This window comes from Ceratosolen solmsi, unplaced genomic scaffold (assembly GCF_000503995.2).
Source record: "Ceratosolen solmsi marchali unplaced genomic scaffold, CerSol_1.0 scaffold7, whole genome shotgun sequence".
Taxonomy (NCBI): Eukaryota; Metazoa; Arthropoda; class Insecta; order Hymenoptera; family Agaonidae; genus Ceratosolen; species Ceratosolen solmsi.
In genome coordinates this window covers 8,418,404-8,440,033 of record NW_011948413.1, presented here as the reverse complement: position 1 = coordinate 8,440,033, position 21,630 = coordinate 8,418,404, and the positions used below count along the sequence as shown (strand labels likewise).

The following is a 21,630-nucleotide window of genomic DNA, read 5'->3' as shown; positions in this document are numbered from 1 at the left end:
TGATTTACATAAATTGAATGTTCCGTTAGAGATACGATGCGATGTAATGCTAAAGTGAAATTATTTTTCTCGCCGCGCTCGATGAGCGACGGATTTATGAAAATTCATATAATAATTCTCCCACCGACTTCCCTTCCGAAAACTCAGCGTTCGAGGCCGAGGCTGAGGGTAATTCCCACGAGAGAATTACTCGCACAATACAACCTAACTCATTAAACGCATTAAACGAACGCGTCCTTAAAAATCCAAAACATAGCTCTTTCCAACGTGCATTTAATAACCGATAGGACGTACTTTCCATTATCGACCTCGGTATTACGGAATAAAAATCACTTCCCCGAAAACGAGCCCTCCCTCACGAGCTTACGTGACACATACGCGCGCGCGCGCTCCATCCCACAGTCTGGCCGACCCGCCCAAATGAGATGACGGGGAAGCATTGGCGCTCGATTTTCCGGAATCGCGCGTCCAATCGCTAATTAACGAGCCGAGATCTCGAATTACGAAACAAGCTCATTTTGCTTGACGAATGGATTTTTGAAGAAGGGGGGCCCCGCACGCTGGCGCGCACTCACCAATCACAGTCAAATTTATCTTCTGATTTGTCGTCGGCGAGTTGACAAAGTCCACTCGACACCTGTAAAGCCCCTCGTCCTTAAGCTTGAGCTCGTTGATACTCAAGTGAGCGGGCTTCGTCGCCGTGATGAAGTAAGCCCTGCGTCCCAGCGCCCGTGGCGAAGACCAGCGAAGCGCGTCATTAAATTGCCGCCCGTTACGCATGTCAAATCTGCAACACGAAATGCACATTTATCAGGAGGAGCCTTGCTTTTTGCCTTTATGAGCTCGTCGCAAAAACTTAGGGTGCACTCGTATACATTTGGCTGATGGATTCGATAAAGCTTGAAAACATGATTCTCTTCTGCCCTCGTGCAAACCTACTCCCTCGGACCATTTATTAAAAAGCAAATTCTTACGGTGAAATTTCACGATAAGAGCCCTGCTACTATGAATGCCCGGAGAGGACACTAAGAACTAAGGAGTAAGAGGCACTTATTGCAAGAAATTTATCAATCAATACCATTAATGCAGGAACATACGCTAAATATTGTCATTTCATATAAATATTGCTTCAATTTTCCGTCTTAGTCCTTATTCTCACATTGCAGAGGACCTTCGAATTAAAATATTCAGGCAGTCGAATATTATTTATCATTTGCGACTGTCGTCGATGGTAGCGGAGACAAATTGCCGTGTAATAATTCGATCCCTACCTTTGTCAACGTCCAGGAATATTTCAGATTATACGTTACGGCGTGTAGAGAAAAGAGTTCGGCCAAATAATTCAAATTTGATTTACGCACTCGAGGCAAATGACTTGCTTAATATACGAGAAAACGGCGAAGTCTTCAAGGATTCGGCTATTTAGATTCTTTGCCCTCGTCTTACGTCTCACATTGATCAATATATTTTTCGCTTTAAGTGGACAGAAGGTGGAGGAGCTTCATCTATCTGGAATCTCGCATGTGCGCTTTGTATAATTAAATATACGAGATTCCTTTGCTTCGTTTGGTGTCGAATGAGAGGAACTGCTTATTTTTATCATTTTATTATCACTTGTTGTATGAAAAACTTGGTTCCTTGTACACTTATCCCGATAACTAGCTAGTCTATTCAAACGAATTTATACTATAGTGTATTATATTATAAATATATTTATAATTACGTACGATGCTTGATTATTATTAGTCATTACCAATCACTAATGAGTAATTAATTATTCTATTTATTTTCTTTTCTGTTCGAATAAAATTGCTCCGAGCTGTAACGCTGTGACGCATAACTGAGAAAGCAAGTAAAATATTTCCATTGTAAGATTATATAATAGTACAGGATGTACAGGAATCATTTTTCTTCTGCATACGATGGGAAGTAAAATTCTTTTGCACTTCTGCATTATATCGATAATTTCTTTCAGAATGTTCATCTAATTGCTTTATATAAATAAAACCATTATTTATGACATTCGAATTTATCATCATAAAATATTGCAATTTTGTAATATTATTGTATTAATCGATACGATCAAGATATTACTTTCGAGAGATTATTCTTCGCAAAATTTGAAAACTTATGGAATACACTTGATGGAAAAACTGTTAACCATATGAAGCATCGCAACCTGCACCTGATTTTAATAGTTACCTGAGCCATTAAACTTATGCATCTCTGTTTGATGATATGTTTTAATTATGAAATATTGGTAGCACTAAACGACAACAATGAAGTTTCATCAATTTCTATAGATTTCAGCTTTACTATCCCATATATATTTGCCTGCACATAATGTTAAATACATATATCCTATGTAAATAAAGAGAAATACAACACAATTTCATAAATGAAATAGTGCAAGTATAAAATAGATATAAAGATATAAAAGTGCTCGATCTCATTTAAAATTGATGTCAGTTTATTTGTTATTACTTCTTTTTTTTTCTTTTATTTTCTTTTCTTTTTTCTATTTTTTTTTTCTTTTCTTTTTTTATTGAGTCAAACTAGAACAACAGATGTGATAAATATTGTTAAACATTAAATTTAGTTTACAAAAGCTTACAAAGTACAAAGCGATAAACAAATGCAATGACCCACTATATTTCATAATAATTGATCAAATGCAATGACGAATATTGTTTACGTAATCGTTAGAGTTATTATAAATAGTTGATAAAGCAAAATTGTATAAAATACTTCTCTACTCTACACGATACATCATGTAATAATTGTACGACACGTTAAAAAGTTCACGGTATATTAAGAATATTGTACCGATGTGTCGGTGGCATCGCTGGGGAGGGGATTGCAATGGCTGTAACACGTGCACCGTTGCGAAATGACGCGAAAAATCGGTAAAATTTTTGGGACGATGTAATAGGATCTCATAAAAAAAGAGATTCTCATTGGAGAATAAGGGGAGGAGGAAAAGAGCAAATTAATAATAGTGTAAAAAAGAATGTGGCTGGAAAGACGGGAGAGAGCGAGTGTGTCAAGACAGAGATAGAAGGAAAAAGTTTAGCAAAAGAGAATAAAATGGTGGGGAATCGTAAAGCCCCAAGGAGAGATGACCAAGCCAAGCGAGATTATGAGTATGCAAAACGAGACTGTGAAGGATGCTGTTAGTAAAGAGGAATGATACATCGATTTATATAATTCGTAAAATTTGTGAAGCGCTCGGGCGATTGCCGTGCCATGCGTCATTAAGTGCAGCGTTACCGGAAGTGCCAGCGTAAGCGTGCGCTCGGCCAACGGAAACGGCCGACCTATTGGCTGCGCGCGCAAGTCCATATCGTTAAAGTTGACCTCTTAGAATAGTAATTGCTTTGTACAATCGACCTGTATCGATTATTTCCTTCCTCTCGTGCCTTCGTCCCGCGAGCCGTCGCTTCATCTATCCTTCTATCTCTCTTTTACATTTCAGTTTTTCATGGGATATCAGTGGGAAGAGACTCTTAGCTTGGATTTTCAGCAGTTGGCAACGAGTGCCCAGCAGTAAGTCTGAGAAACGTTGCAGATGGTGAAGAAGCGCAGTGGGAGAGCAAATGTAGCGAAAAAAGTCTCGTTAAAATAGAAATATTATGAAGTTGAGTTACGAAATTAGGACGAAGTTATTAGGGATATTTAAGGATATGGGTGTGCATTTTATCTATATCAATGATGGTATAGAATAAATTAATGTAATTGGCGGTTTAATTAAACATTGAAATATTACATTTCATCGATAAAGAGAGGTAAGCGGATTATTAGAAATGAAAAATATACTAAGGAAATGTTGAATGAGATTTAAAAGTGAATGCGAGTATTTTAAAAATACACAAAAGTGTGTGTTGGAAGGAGAGAGTTAGCAGGAGAGAGAGAGAGAGAGTGAGAGAGAGAGAGAGAGAATACTGGATGTGGCGAGAAAGGGGACGAAGGTCAGGCAAGATGAGGATGAATCGAATAACATTCTACATCTTTGGTTTAATTGGGCGAAGGGATGGATCGTTTGCTCAACACGAAAATAATTCACGCACGCACAGAGGCAAACGATCGTCCCGGTTAAACAAGTCAGCTTCTAGCCCCAGAGTAGCAATAACGTAGTGTGGGTAGGATCGAATTATAATTCGCGGTGAAGGGCGAGTGATGTTCCCGGGAAGGGGAGATCCTAACCACCTGGGGCCCATCACCGTGCATGATTGTATATTAAGCATAGTGCGAGGAAGTAGCGAGTGACGGAAAGGACGGGAATGAGCTGGGGAGGTGAGAGGAGCGTAGCATCAATCGATCTAACGGGTGTAAGAATTTCCGAGGATGGAAAGAGAAGCTTATGCAGAGCGAGAGTAGAAGGGAGAGGAGGACGAGGATGGGTAGACTGGGAAGAGGTGGATTTCTCGCGAACGACTAAAAGTTAAATTGCGTTCCAGGAGTGCTACGCGCGGGAGTTCGGATTTTCGCTCATGACTGAGTATTCCCAAAGCCCTCTCGAGTGGGGCCAGCCGTTGAGGCCGTCGTCGTGGTAATAGCGACGGCAGAGCCACTGACGTTGAAATACGATTTAATTCTTCCACTTTGCACTTTCGGCGCGACTACGGCAGCAACCTTCCTTCGCATATCTATATATATAAATATACACACACACACACACACACACACACACACACACACACACACACACACACATATATATATATATATATATATATAGATATAGAAACACACACACACACACATATATATATATATATAGATATAGATACACACATATATATAGCATCCTGGCGTCATCGTTTGTTACATGGCCTTTCCCCGGAGATGAAATTTCAGGCGCTCTGAATTTTCTCCGACAGGTCTTTTTAGGCCAACGTCATCCATCGAATGAGAGTCACTTGATTATTCGAGCGGCCAATTATCAGTTATCGATTTTTCCACGGCTTAAGGGTAGAGCTCTGATTCCCCGCAACTTATCCCTCTTCAAAAAATCCGATTGAGAGCCGACGCATATGTACATGTCTGACATTATGGGGTTCCGTTGGTTTGGTGAGGGGCGACAGAGAGAGAGAGAGAGAGAGAGAGGGGGGGTGAGAGAGAGCGACAGACAGAGAGGGGGAGGGGAGAGGTGAATCGGAATGGGGAAAGGAAGAACAATTGCCACGTGGGGTGCATTTACTTATACATATAGAGGAGACAGTGATTATTTCTCCGCACTTTTTCCATTTTCAGTCGCGAGTTTCTCCCAAACTTAATATTAAAAATTTATTGCCACGATAAAGAGTCGTGCGGCAAAGTTAGATCTTAAAAAATTAGATCTTATTTGAAACGCGGCAAATGATAGATAGCATTCTTTTTACGGCGAGCCCTTGGTATTTTTGGGAGTTGATTGAAAATTGCTGCGGAACGAATGGAGTGAGTGTTTCACACCGCAGTTGAATGACGAAGCAAAAACATAGGGATAACAATTAGTAATACGGTTATAATTGTACGTGGATCGTTCGGATGATGGGATGAAAACATTTTTTTTTTCCACATTTCGCACGACTATAGATTATCTATTGATCCATTAAAATTTTCCATTAAATAGGAGAGTTTAATGGAGCAATCGAGATTTTTATCAAGTATTATGAAGTATAAATTAATTATACAGAAATCATTAATTTCCAAAGCTAAGATATTTGCACGGGAATTAACGCTGATACTGGCACTTTATAACGAACGTTATTTCTTCGCCAATAATGATATATCGCCTAAAGTATGTGTATTAGAGTAAATAAAATAGGATAAAATAAAAATATCTAATGATTTTTTAACAAATATATCAAATTTTTTTTCTATACGTATGATGAAAGTATGAACGATCATAACATATCAATATCTAATTATTATTAATAAAAGGCTAACGATTATAATAATAAGCATCGTATATTATATGGAAAATTTTATTGAAAACACTAGATCATTGTGATGCGTCTTAATCGTACTTCAAATTTCTTTTTTACATAAATCCTCGAGTTTGCCAGTTCGAAGATAAATATTTAATTAAAGTTAAAAGTATGTGCTATTCTCTTGAAGAAAATCTCAAATCAAAAGTGATTTAAAGAATTTTTTATGACAACGCAAAAAATGATAAAAATTTTGCACATCTTTGTTATGCATATTTTTAAGAATATAAAAAAATATTTTCAAAAATTTTAGACCGTGGCGATGTCATGACTCTGTAAAGAAAAGTAGCCCATGCGGAAGATATTCTGGGACCGGAAACACGTTTCTCATTCAATTTTCGTCACCTAATAAAGAATTAAAATATTTTTTCAGCTTATATATATATATATATATATATATATATATATATATATATATATAATATGTATAAATGCCAAATTTTTTAATTAAATATTTTGACAAATCGTGTATTTAAATTATAAAATTAATCTATAAATTCCAAAGTATTTTGGAGAAAGCGTGTTGCTTTACATACTCAAATAAAATTTCAATTTGATTCGTTAAGATGTGTTTGAGTTTGGTTTTCGGTCGTTTGAACGAGTCATTATGAGTAAAACGAAATCGGTTTAAAGTTTTGGTTGAAAATTATAGAGCCTATTATCTCTTAACAGTATCATAGTAAATTTTGTATTTATAATAATATATGTAAACGATTAATGTATATATTTAAAAATATATTTGGTTACATGTACGACGTGGTAAATCGGATTCAATGTACTTGACATTAGGTATTACATGACCAAGGATTTTATTTATTCATGAACAATATTCTAAATCATGGAATATTTATCTTTATCGTGTTATTTTAATTGGTAAAATATTTAATATTTACATATAAGTCATATTAAATGTAAATAATAATATGTAAATATTAATATGTAATACGATTTATAAACTTTTCTACACAAAAGTTCGTAAAATATAAGTAAGAAACTTATTTCTTGATTGTATCGATAATTTATTCTGCTTTTTTATCTCGGCTAAAAGGCTAAAAACTTTCTCACACGTGTACAACAATGACTCAAAAAATAATACATCGCGCGATAAAATTCTTAGCCAACAACAATATTTCAACAATATTCCAACAATATTCAAATAGTAAAATCATCATCCCCCAACAAATTAGCGCTCTAGAACTTTATTACTTTTTCACGAAAACAGACAGAATTTAATATACCTTTTCTATTATTATTATTATTATTTTTTTTTATTTTGCATATAATTATAACATTCTATTTCTATTCTATGAAAGAAAAAATTACGACTAAACAATAATACTAACAATAAGTAGCAGCAATAATATTAGTAATTAAAATTTATATGACATTGCAATCATTTGATAATTACAAATTTTTTTTTACAAAACTTAATAATGTATTCTGGTTTTTTTTTTTTTTTTTTTTTGTAAAATAATAAGAAAGCTATATATAATATTAAAAAACATTTCTAGAATACATTAAAATATGGATTTTAATATTTTCTATAATTTATTATTATTTATTAGAAATATTATTATATTATTTTATAATAATTATTATATAATTATGTTATTATTTATATTATTATATGATATTATTATATTATTATTTATATAGCATACATAAATTCTATCTGATATTAAACTATATTGTAAAATGTTTATAAATGTATATTATTTTTAAAAATATCATAATATTGCATTTATATCGTAATAATGTAATTTAATTATTCATTGAGTAAATGCTACGGGATATTGTAGTTGTAGTTTATGACTTTAGAAGTTTCATTGTTTATTTTATAATATATGTAAATAAAATTATATTACAATGTCAGTCTTCGTTATCTTCAAAAATTATTTTTTAATTTAATGCTTAAATTTTTCATTCAAATTTTTTTTAAAAAACTGTTTTGTTTTTTTAAATTCCATATAAATATTGTATTTCGTAGTATTACCAGTAATATCATTTTCTTAATTTATTACTTTGAATGGCATATGAAATCCCCTACAAGGTAATGTATATTATATATTTACTGTTAACCCATAGTTTTTAATGTAATAACGTTAATCATAATTTAAACGATAATTATTACTCTCAATTCTAATGATTATTCTTCCAGAATTTTAACAATATTAATACTTCTATACCGTTACTTTTAATGTAGCTTCTTATATATTTACGCTTTAATATGCTTTTAGTAAGAATTTAATGATATTGATGTTATTGCCATAATTATTCAAGCCCTGTGCTACAAGAATTTTTATATAAACAATATGTTTTCCCTTGAAATGTGTATTATACTATTGCAATTTTTCCTTAAAACATTGCACAAGATACGCGAAATTTTCTTAAAAGCCTGGTACATGAAAGATAAGCAAACGCATGAAATTATAGTGCAATAAATAACTTGATGTAGAGTGGCTTAAAATCTTCACAGCCGTTCAGTTGAATTTAAGTTTAAAGTTTGCATAGTTGGGCAACGGGATTAAATAGAAGTTATAAGAACTTGTTGTGAATTGATTGTATAAAAGAAAAATATCTTTTAGAATGTATTGTATTCAATTTTTAACACACTTTAAAAGATTTTTTACTCCACTATTATACGGCAGTCCGAGTTTATTTTCTAGTTGAAGCTTAAATCGAAAAAACATTGGTAAATATGTACATTGTAAATATAGAGAAATTAAATCTACTTTTTTAATAATATTTTTCAAACGAAGACCATTGAGATGATAATTTATATTTAATAAATGTTTGATTAATATATAATTGTTTTAATTTTTTTTTGTTTTAATTTAATATTGAATAGAAAGTTTTAATAGAGAATATAGTGTAGTGCTTATGTATGGAAAAATTGTTCCTCGAATAAAATATCAAGATAATTCAGAATTTTGTTATAATTCAAAATTGAGCAATAATGATCTAAGGTTGATTTCGCAGTTGGGAAACCACCATTGTAAATTTACCGGAACTTTCTCATATATATATATATATATATATATATATATATATATATATATAGATGAATGTACGCTTGCAACAATGTTAATAGCACCAATTTATGGAGACTGGTAAACCTACTTCATTGTTTAGTTGTATTTATACGATATAATATACGGTATAATATGATATATATTTATTATATATATAACACGTATTCACATATATTCAATATGCCCATTATACATAAATAGTTAAGTTCTGTAATATTTGTGCAGTAGCACTCATCGCAAAATAGAAAATATGATTATAATAATGATCAGTGCCTCAATTATTGAATATGAATTAAAATCTTTATGCATATTTCTCTTTTTTATAAATAATTTTATGAATGAAATTTTCTATAATTTACTTCAATTTTACGATTTATTTAACATTCGATACATTCGTACAAATAAACTCTACGAAGCTTTAAATAATAGAAAAACCTATTTTATAATCAATCTTGTATAACTTATCACACATTATGATATAATAAAAGTAATTTTCTTTATTTATCTTAAATAATAAAGAAAATTATTTTTGAGTATTAAATGTAAGATTAAGTGTGGAATGCAGTCTTAAAATAAGAATGAAAACAAATTATAATAGGATGCAATTTAATTTTTGTCGGTATAGATTTAATTATATAAAATTGTATTTTAAAATATACATACTTGTATTAATTAATTTTAGGAATTAATTTTAGATATAAATCAAATGATTGATATGGAGCTTCGGAATAAATACCATTTTGTGTTTGTATTTATATTAAATATATATCTATTATATTGTTTTAAAATGATCTTAGCGGAATATTTCTATAAAAACTAAAATTTATAATATTCTCGAGTTTTTCAGATATTACATAGCATTGAATGACACAAATTGTTTTAACAATTGTAAATTAAAAAAATTAACTGTAGAAATTAATGCACAAACGTTTAAACTTATTAAAACAGTTACTATAAAACATATAATATCACGAAACACTATAAGCATTAAAACAACACTGAAACATCTGCAGAATTTACAACAGAGATGAAAAATTAAAGGACCAGAAATATGTCTGAAGAGTATGTATATGGTAGTGGCGTATCTTACACCTTATTAACTTTCTTAAGAAGTAATTATAGTATTAATGTGTATTTCGCTTGCGTTGCCTAAAGGCAGTCTCATTCACAAGCAAATTTCACTATTTGAATTAGCTCGGTCAAGTTAGCATACAATATCCGATAAGAAAGGGAAACGAGGAAACTTTGAAATACCGTTGAAATAAATTTCAATGCAACTTTTAATTTTTGCCTCGATCGACCTTTCATTGCAAATTAATCATTTTGTTTTGATGTTGCAAATAAAGTTGCTTAATGACGAGCCTTCCTACGATTAAAATGAAAACATAATGAATTATCCTTACTACATCCTAATATTTGCGAGGATAAAATATAAGTAAATAGAAATATGACTTACATTTATGTTATGAAATTTTAAGAAACATAATACGAATACTTAATTAGCGAAAATAAGCAAGAATGGCACTTACGATAAGAAGCATAGGTAATTATTTAATCCGAAGATGTAATTATTAATAGTTGCGATTATGCACTGTTAATTATAGTTTTAGAATTAATATAATGATTGCTATTTGTACTAGATTCGTCGCATTAATCGATCATTCTTATTAATAAATCATCGATACTTAATCATTAGAAATTTTAATAAAATACATTCAGATAAAAATAGAATTACGAATTTCATAAATATGCAATTTGAATTAAGAATTCGCAAAAGATGATATTATAATAAAGGAACAGCATTTCTTAATTCATATGAAATCTGGCCAATGCACACGAGTCATATAGAATGGCTTATTTATTAGAAAATTTGTTCACCCCATTAATAGAAAGTTAGTTACTCGAATCAAATGGAAGACCGATATTTTCCGGTGATTCTTTATTTGAGAAATGAGTCCTTGACGTTTTATATACGAATTTATATATAAAACTCCGTGTTACCCCATTTTCCATTCTTCTCGAATATTACGTCACCTTCAATGCTAACTCGAGCGAACTACATAGCGTAAATTCCTGTACAGAGACCCGTTTGTACATCGTGCTGACACCGGCGTCGAGACGTCGTGCTGTTGGTCTCGGGGTGGGGTTAAACTTGCCTGCCCGAGGCGATGGTAGCGGCGTCGGAGGTGGCGTCGGCGGTGGCGGTGGTGATGGTGGCGGCGGCAGCGGCGGCGGCGGCTCGGGTTAAGGAATTTAAAGCACGATTTCTTACGACTTGTCAGTTAAGAAAGAGTAACTTTTAACCGCATAAATTGCCGGCTCTTGAAGAAGATTCGATAATAGGATATTTCAGGTAAAACAGCTACTCAGCTTTTATTCATTTTTGCTATTCTCACGGGACAAAATCGACGAAATTAAAAAAAAAAAACAGTGTTTGCTAGGCTTGTGACGATCTGGCCTTTATACGTATATATATATATATATATATATATATATATATATATATATATTATCAAATATAAATTTTATCTTACAGACATATTTAAGCATTAATATATATTTATTATTTGAATAATTTGATAGTTCCTGCATATATATAATACAATTTCATAATAACCTTACGGAATCAAATATATTTTGATTTATGCTATGAGATGGCATTATTATTCGTAGAAAAGGAATCGATTGTAACGTAGTAAGGATATAATATAAAAAAAAAAAAAAAATTACTCGAGATTTATTTCCAATATTATTTCAGACAAATTGAATGTCATACAACTGTATTAATGGTTATTCCTCTTTGTTATATACAATTTCCTCACTCCACTTTCTACAAAAAACTAATCAGAACTTGTTCGAACACAAAAAAAGTACATTCTACTTTTATTCACCTCCAGGAAAAGTAACACAGACATCGAATGTTCTAAAGACGACTTAAAAAGGATAAATGGAAACAATTTGAAAAATTATGAGTCCATAAAATTGTCTTGCCAAATGCAAACCATTTTTTTTTAAACTATGCACGGCAATCTTAAATGGTGCATTGTGAAATTTCAAAAAAATTTTAATATTTGAAAATTTATGAGGATAGAAAAATCTCGATAAATATATAGTTATATGTAAAAATCTTTTCAGCCTCATTTCAGCCACGAAATATTTCCAGAATTTGTAAATTAAATCATAATTTTCTAATTAAGACAACATTTGCCATTTATTTTACTAGAAGCCACAATGTTAAGAAAAATGTATAATTATGAGCTATGAATAAACGAAAACATATTTTACTTATGTCTTATGTATTATCGTATTATAACACTATTATTTAAATAATGAAATACTAAAAGTAACTGCAAATGCTTTCACTATCGATTATACATTCTTATTAATTTATTCAATGAAATTTAGTTAAAATGAAAATTTTATTCCAATAAATTTTTTAATCTGTATATTAATAAATACTTTTGTAATTTTAATTATTACTTACCCGTAAATTGGCTCGTTACTGGGTTCTTTGTACCAAAGTACTAATTTCACAACGTCACTATATTCTGACTCTAAGTTGCATGGTAATTGTACTTTATTTTCAGCTACCCCGGATACATCAATAAAAGATACTGAAATAAAAATAATATAGTCAATCTCATGATTTAGTTTCTATTTATTAAATAAAATTACATTTTACTAATTATAATTGTTTTAATTTGAAATATGCTGCAATATATATATATATATATATATATATATATATATATATTGTTTCGGATTAGCATAGATTTTGTAATGCAATTATTATGTGAAAAGAACTCAAATAAATAGTATAAATATCAATAGAATTACAACCAAATTTTTGCATTTTTTAAATAATAATATATATTGCAAATGCTAAATATATCTCATATTATTAAATTAGGGAGAATTTATTAGTATTTAAATAATACAATTGAGCTATCGTGGATCTGCATGCATCTTTAACATATACAAACACACATAGATGAACGAATTTTACACAAATTCACACACATTTATAAACCCTTATCCATGCTTACACATGTGTACACATTGAATCGTACATTCACAGATACTTACACATATACATCTATTAAATAATTTATCAATATAAGTTCTGTAGATTCATAATTTCATGATTAATTAATAAAGTGAATCTATTGATTAAATAAGTCATTAATTTCAGATTATTAGTCTTGTAAAAATTTAGGAAAAAATTATGCAGAAATATACACTTTAGAAGTTTCTCCACTTTGTTTAATTAAAGTACAAGTTTCCTATGTAAAATTTGAATAAAATATTTGTCAAATGTTAATTATATTAAACGATTTAACTTTAAATATATTTTGAAACTTAAAAAATGTACGTTGAATCATGTCATACGGATTCTTTTTTAATAAACCCATAATTTATAAATATACTTTAATGTAAGTAATTAAAAAATTTATTCCCGATGTTCAACATAATGATTTTATCCAATTAATTCATATACATAATATTATAAAAATCTATAATTTTAAATATATAGTAATTAGGAAAATTAAATTTCTCCACTCGTCTAATTTAATGATATTTTCAAAGATTCGCAAAATATGAAAACAAACTTTGGAAATTCCAATGCATTGTGGGAGGTTGTTGTTGTGACATGAAACTTGTGTGCGTGTATAACATAAAGTTTAGTACTCGGGTGAACCAAGGAGATTCTTAATACACACTAAGCATCCAAGCTTATACCATCCATTGCGTTTAAATAAATTGACACGTAGATTTCAACAAATAATAAAGTGATATAATCTGATACTGCATAAACTTACGTTTTTATATGAAAAAGAAACAAAATATGTATATAAACGCGTATCGAGCACCTAGTGTATGGCAAATTATGTTGTTGCCAGAAAAAAAAAAAAAAAATATTTGTAACAACGAATGAATATATTCGTAAGATTGTATATATAAAATAGGTATTATAAATAAACATTGTCGCACCTAAGATGTGCATCGAATATTTTTAAAATCACCAGTAATTATTATTCATATATATTCACTAATTATTAGTTCAATAAAAAATTCAGTCATACGCTTACAATTACGTACGCTTTTTTATGATATTTATTAACATTAAAATTGAAATTAAACCTTTTCTTTAGTGGTTCCTCTTTTAATTCTTTATTATGTCATAATCAGAGAAATGCTTATAGATATAAAAATCTATACGTTTTAAATTAGATAGAATAAAGAGATTCTTATTGCTTTTACTTATCAACTTAGATAACAAATATCTGGGATTCTTTTTATATATCTTTTTCTGTAAGATATCGTCGGTGTGAAATCGAAAGAGAAAGAAAAGGAATAAAACAAACAAAACAAAAACAAAAAATGAAGAAAAGTAGGCTACACTTGTGGGAGAAAACCATTTTGCTTTCATAATATTACACCGACTACTGACATTATGACTTATCCTTTTTTTTTGTCCGATTCGATTAACTTTACAGTTGCTCTGAAAGCTCAGAGACTTGTACATCTATTTTTTGCAAACTGTAATAAATTTTTTTTTTAAATTAAAAAAAATTCTGTACGTCGGCAAGCTTATAATCAATCTTTTTAATCTAATTTTAATTTTTATTAATCTTAACATATTTCGATTAAATAAATCAACAAATGTAAATCGAAAATTAAAATTATTTTCCACGTTACAATTGTGGATATTTTAATTTTTAATAGTTACGTTAAATTCATATAATTTTGAATAAATTGTAATAAAATATTCGATAACAATGACCAAATAGAACTATAAATACTATGTATACTATTTTTTCATTCTATAAAATTACTAATTTATTTTAAAAAAATCTTCCTTGTACAATTAAATAACGATATGTTCCATCTTCTTTGAAACAAATAATATCTTACACATTATTGTTTAAAGCATTATATATTATTAATATCATTATTTATTATTAAATTTGATTATTATCATTTCAAACTAGTTACAACTATTACTTTTAAGTACTAATAAAAATGATAGATTTATAAAAAACTAACATATGTGATATTCAAAAGTATACGAAGAGTCGTAAAGCAATTTCCAAACAGGAATTTTATTAAACTATCAAAGGAAGTTTAAATCCATCATACATCATATTAAAGAAGCACGTACGTACGTATTTTATTAAATAATATTTGAATATACGAGGTCACTCATTATAAGTATGTGCAACTTCGTACTGAAATAAATTATTATGCATCGTTTACTACTTATTAAATTTAATTCTAATAATTAAAATTCTATACTTTTATAAGGTTTAAAAATGTTTTAAATATAAATATTATTTCAAAGAATAAATATATTCCCTATATGAATGTCATATTCATTCATAACTAATTTGTAAATACACGCATACACACGCACACACGCACACACACACACGCACACACACACATGTATATATATATATATATATATATATATATACATAATAATCGATGCATATAGAACACAAAAATTTAGGTATTTCATAGGCAGTTTGAAACTATATATTTCGATAATTATATAATAAGTGACGAAATATTTTTACAATAAATAATTATAACGAAATCGAATATACAAATATTGACCAGTCATTTAAAAATGTTTCAGAATTACGGTATTGTTTGTACAAACTGTTTTAGTTAAAGATTTTCTGATGACAGAAAAATATTTATATATATTACGAAAATTACTGCTGAATAAATAAATAAAAAATTCCATGCTTTGGCTTACATTGTTAAAATATATTGTTTCTCAGATTATCTTAATACGTATTCTCCCCTCTACTTTAAATATGAGTTACATTAATTTAATTATTTTATTAATTATTGATATATATATATATATATATATATATTAATTATAGATAATTAAAGAATATGAATTAATGTTAATTCTAAAAAGCAATTTGGTTAAAATAGATATGTAATCCTGCCGTTGGTAGAAAAAAAAGAGTAGATTTTATATGAACAGAAAAAGTGTAATATGGGAAAAGTTAATTGTTTTGAAATTTTTTTAAGTAATTGTCGAGCGCAAGCAAGTGATGTTGGAATATAAAACTTTTCCATTAAAATTAACAAATTTTCATTCCATAAATAATTATGAATACTTAACAATGCAGATGTGCAAAGTAAAATGATCATTGATATTTCAATCGTTGTATAATAAAGTGATTTTTAATCAGATGAGCACTGATTACAAAATTCCGGATAAGCTGTTACTTCGGTAATTCATCATAATTCAATATCAAGACATGCGACACAAATTTAAATACAAAGTCACTTTCAATCCCAGTAACGACCGCGTTGACACAAAATTAATAACACCTGCACTTGTTGACATTGGCTATTATCAATGCAATGCCGCATGTACACACACATATACTCAGAGGCTCTTGATGGGGGAGGGGGAGAAAACATTTTACGAGAAATTACATTCATGAAGTCTGACAATGCCAACGCACGACACTCGTGGATTATAAGTTCGCAAAGAATTTCGAAAGTCAGTCGAGTGACCCTACGGAACAATTTCATTTATCACGGGAAAAATGGCGGTTAAACTCGTAAAAGAGCTGGCGAGCATGCCTGTAAACTTTTCGGGATAGGAAAGCTTTGTCACGAAGGAATATCGCAAGACGAAAAGTGAGGGGAAAACAATGAGGTGGAAAAGGGATGGAAATAAGAAAATAAGAAAAATAGCGGACTCGAGTGAGCTGTTACGTGAGTTAGAGGTACCAGACGAAATTGAATAGATTTCGGCATATCCATTAGTGGGTAAGAGAAAGTTTTTCACCTTGCGATTCTTTTTCACATAAATTTCAGCAACGCTTAGATTAGGAACGAACGATACTCTATATAATCATTTTTATAAAATACAAAATTCCCTTTCAATTTTTCATTTACATAAAAAATCAAAATACATCTTTGTTTTGAAAGAATGGGATTCGTATTTTTTTTTTTTTTTTTTTTTTTTTTTTTTTTTTTTTTTTTTTTAATGATAATCGTAATATTGAGACAGTAGAACGATTATAGCATAGACTTCATAGATTTGACAATGAAGAGAGTGAATATTTCACTGACTCGTTATTAAAGAATAATTACTATTTGTCATTTTCGAAGATAAATAAATATAACTGAGAACTTCAATATGAAATGGTATTTTTTGTAAAGGAATGAATTTCTGAAATTAGCGCGAATAATCACACAATTTGGATGATAAAATAATATTGATAACAGAAGTAACATAAATTTATTGTGAATTATGAAAATGTATTGGCGTAAAAATAAATATCGAAGGCGTATTTAGAAGGATAGGAAATGAGCAAACGAAACAAGCTAACAAGTATCTGCTCCACAGTAACTGAACACGATCGAAGCTTCGGATGCTGCCAATTCATCACGATTATGTCGAATAGCTACTAACTATTGCATAATCAGCGAATCAACAGAGATGAAAGGAGGATTGACTGATTCAAGCATCGACTCATTCATCGGCTTTTATTAATTTCGCTGAGTACTTTGTGATGTGGCTTTTCTAAATTTTCAGATATTCTTAAAATCTCGAGCTTATGATGAATTTGATTGTTCAGACATGAAAGGAATATGTACAAAAATGCCTATACGTCGATTCTATTTAATACGGAATGAATGACACAATAGAAATGAAAATTAATTGTTAACGCGGTGGTTGCTGCGTTAATAATTTTACATTATCATACTTCATGGTAATTTCACCAGTCTCTTAAGATTATTATTCTAACGATATTTCTTCCATTTCAAGAGTAATGTATGTAAATATAAAAATAGATTCATTGCGTAAGTGGTATTTTCACAATTTATTAACATGACTTTTGTATATTGCTTAACGAATCGTTAGCGCACCGATACATCGCAAGCTTTTAGTTCGAATAAATATAAAGTAATAATAGATAATATTACTTTTCATAGATTTCCATTTTATTTTCTTTATGAAAACTTTTAAATAGTCCCATCGTAATTTGCTGATTACTTTAAGAAATCGCAATAATATTCAAATTTCACGAGGACGACGAATAAATTTCAGTGCATTAAATAATAGATATACTATTACTTTCCGTTATAATATATAAAATTACATTCTATTTATCTATCTCCTTTAAAATTTAAATATTTTCATAATTATGTAGAAACGAATTATTAGTCCACCTTATTAATATTATTCAGCCTACGTTTGACTGACGATCACGATTGGTCAACATAAACTAAAAAATAATCATTAGCCTCATATAGATAAGGGAATATTATTTGAGTAAGATTTATAAACAAAGTAATGACTGGAAGTAATTGCCTGGCATGGAAATTTCTTCTGTTATCATTTATGTTACCACATAAGTTATATAGCTCGCACGCTGAAAATCTTATTTATAAGAATATGCAAACTCGCAGCAGAAACTCGTCTGTTAGTGTCAATGGACCTTTTACTCTCTTTTCATATGCATCGTACGAGAGAGAAAATAAAACAAAATAACAAAAAGACAAAAAAAAAAAAAAAAAAAAAATAAAAAAATAAAAAAAAAAAAGGAAAAAGAAAAAGAAAGAAATAAAATTAAAACGAGAAAGAACGAAAAACGAGGTAAAAGGATCAGGGATATTTTGAGATAGACGTAATATCAAATCGTCTCGTTTGCATAATCGCGAGAGAAGGCTTGTGCATACTAATTGAATTCTTTGAATTTTAATAGTCCTAACTCTCATTTTTTGCCCGCACTTGCCTTATTGCTCCGATACGAAGGAGTAGAATCGTGTGATTTTATTCGCTCTGCATATTATTGAAAGAAAAATTAGCCTGTATTGAGTGTATCGAAGAGCTTTGTATTCGAAAATTCATTCAAATTTTATTTATAGACTTGGCAGAAATCGTAAATTTAATAAAATATCAGCTCGAATATTGAGAATTTTGTTATTACTATATCTTATATAATTTACCAATTTTGTAAATTTATTTTTATTAATTACATACTACACATCAAACGTTTGACAATTTCTCAAAAGTTTCATTCGATTAAATCTAATCGTCGAGATACATTATTAAGAACTATATTGAATTCATATTATATTACGATTGATGAATATATATATATATATATATATATGTATACGTATATTGAAGTTATAGATGTGTAAGAAGAATTTTCGTAGTAGCATAGCTTCGTTTAAGCATTTGATATTCAACAAATTTTGATGTTATGGAAACCTGTAATGTATTATAAACTCCAATCTTATGGGAATGAACGAGTCTATATATATTGAAAGAAATTTTCTAAAATTTCATTTCACGCGAAATGAAATATCTCTCAATTCAAAAGGAATACAATATCAGTAGAAATTTTTTTAAACACATGATCAATATAATATGATTTTAGGTACATTGTCGATATAGATTATTTGCCGCGTCTATTTGAGAAAAAATTACAATGCATAAAAGTATTATTAAATTAATATTCCATATTTTCTAATACAGTTAATATTAACTAAACATCGAGAAAATTATAAATGTGCTTTGAAACATAAATAAGATAATTATAATAAGCATTAAAGTATATTTTTGCATGTATTGAATATATAACATAATTGATTAAAAAGAAAAATCGTATTTAATTACTAATGAGTGATTTCAATATTTTTTTTTTATCATGAAACGTAAAATTATTCTTCAAATTTTAATAATTTTATGCGTAAAATTAATAAAAAATTGAGTATAAAAAATAAAGAAATTAGATGTAAAGGGCTTTAAATTAACTAGAAAAATATTTTTACGTTTTATTATGAAAAAATTAAATAATGTTTTAATAGAAATTCCTAGATTTTATCCAGAATATTGACGTTTAAACTTTCAAATTGTTAAAAACTTTATTTTAAAAATATCCTTACACATTGATATTAAAACAATTGACAAATAAATAAAAAAACTCATTATAATTTTTATTTTAATACATCAATCAATTATTAAAAATGATTGAATATATTGAAAAAAAGCTTTTCTGTATTCTTAAATATATGTTTAATGATAACATTGTAACCCCGTTGATGTTAAAGCATTTCTATTTCATTACAATAACAATTCAATTTTACCCAATTTTCTTAATCTTAACCATTATCTATGTACTGAAATAAATATTAAACTTGTGTATTTGAATTAGAGCATGTAGTGTAAGGAGGAAATAAGGGATCGATAAATTAAATAATCAAAAGCTTATTTGATATACTTGAGTATAGTCGTCTAATATATAATGGAGATTGACAATGGAAAACGTTCCGATGATACATCCGCGGACACAAACACTTCTGGCATATCTGAGATTTACCCGATGTTCCTTCCTTATGCTTAGCTCTCATCTACTATATATTAAATACTATAGATTATAACTAGATAGCAATAACATTGTATTAATAAATAATAATAATGATGGAAATAAAATATGTGATACTTAAAATTTCACTTTAAAACTCACGTTGAAACTCTCGGCAAATGACATTCTTGGTAGTTTATTATTTAGCAAATAGGAATTTAATCTAAATGACAGGATATTAAATGGCCTATAATGCCATGAAACCGAAATTAAGATGGAAAAATATAACCGATTTCATAAATTTCGTTAAAAATTATAATTCGACCTAATTATTCCATTTAAAAGTAAATCAATGGTAATTGGGGTCAAATAAAATTGTGAAAAGTAAGGCGAATATAATTCTCCTTACCTCATAAAGATTAAAGGAAGTAGATAAATGGGTCAATGGCTGGCATAAGAAAAGGAAATGTACGAAACAAGGAGAGATAAATTACGCCATTATAAACAATAATAAAAATGCCTTCTTATACAGTAAGAAGATTTTTTTCGTTGGCATCAAAAACGTAACCTCGGCAGTTGATCTCCCCGACCTTTAGGGACATAATGAGAATGCCGTTGTCGCCCCATAGCCATTACCCACGAGGGACATTTCCCAAGCGCAATATCGAAACGGCAGTATCCTGGAGTAACGAGAGCGAGAGACACGGAGAATGAGCGAGATTTTTCCAGCGTGAGAATTCACTTAGAGCGGCGGAGAAAATCACTCCAAGTTCTAAACGAGGATGAGTACGTCGATGGGGCGGTGGGGGAGGGGTGCAGGAGTCGTCGAATAAAGATTATCTCGTCAGTGAGGAATGCGAGCGGCAACCATCGCTTACAATGACACAATAAAATGGCGCGAGGAAAAGTGGCGGCATTAGCGGCGCTCTTCGTCTTCAAGAGAAGTTCAAAGTTATACGCTCCATAACATAACGTACATTGTACTCGCAAACTCACATATGTGCACACACGCCCATTCATTCGCTCACCCTCATGAGCGCGCGGGCGCACACGCTTACTGACGCCCCTACGCGCGCGCACACACACACACACACACACACACACACACACGTATTGTGTTGGGACTTTATTTACGAGGCCTTTCTTTTCTCTGGTACTTGTACTTACCGTGGGCTTGTGCGCTGACAATTACAAGGCGATTTATCGCGATTTATAACCTTCGTCGAGAGACCAACTGCTGCCTATTTTCAATTCTTTCTCCCCCCCCCC

General features: G+C 29.9%; 1 protein-coding gene across 1 annotated transcript in view; it reads right to left on the bottom strand.

Moving 5' to 3' along the window:
• The window catches only part of LOC105367665 (hemicentin-2), a 63,990-nt gene extending 50,242 nt beyond the window's left edge, over positions 1-13,748 (bottom strand). Inside the window, exons 1-3 of the mRNA XM_011506432.1 lie at positions 13,742-13,748; positions 12,486-12,615; positions 576-787 (exon numbers count right to left, since the gene is read on the bottom strand). Coding sequence (XP_011504734.1) covers positions 576-787; positions 12,486-12,615; positions 13,742-13,748 — 349 coding nt within the window. The remainder of the gene's footprint in view (positions 1-575; positions 788-12,485; positions 12,616-13,741) is intronic.
• Positions 13,749-21,630: the final 7,882 nt, after the last annotated feature.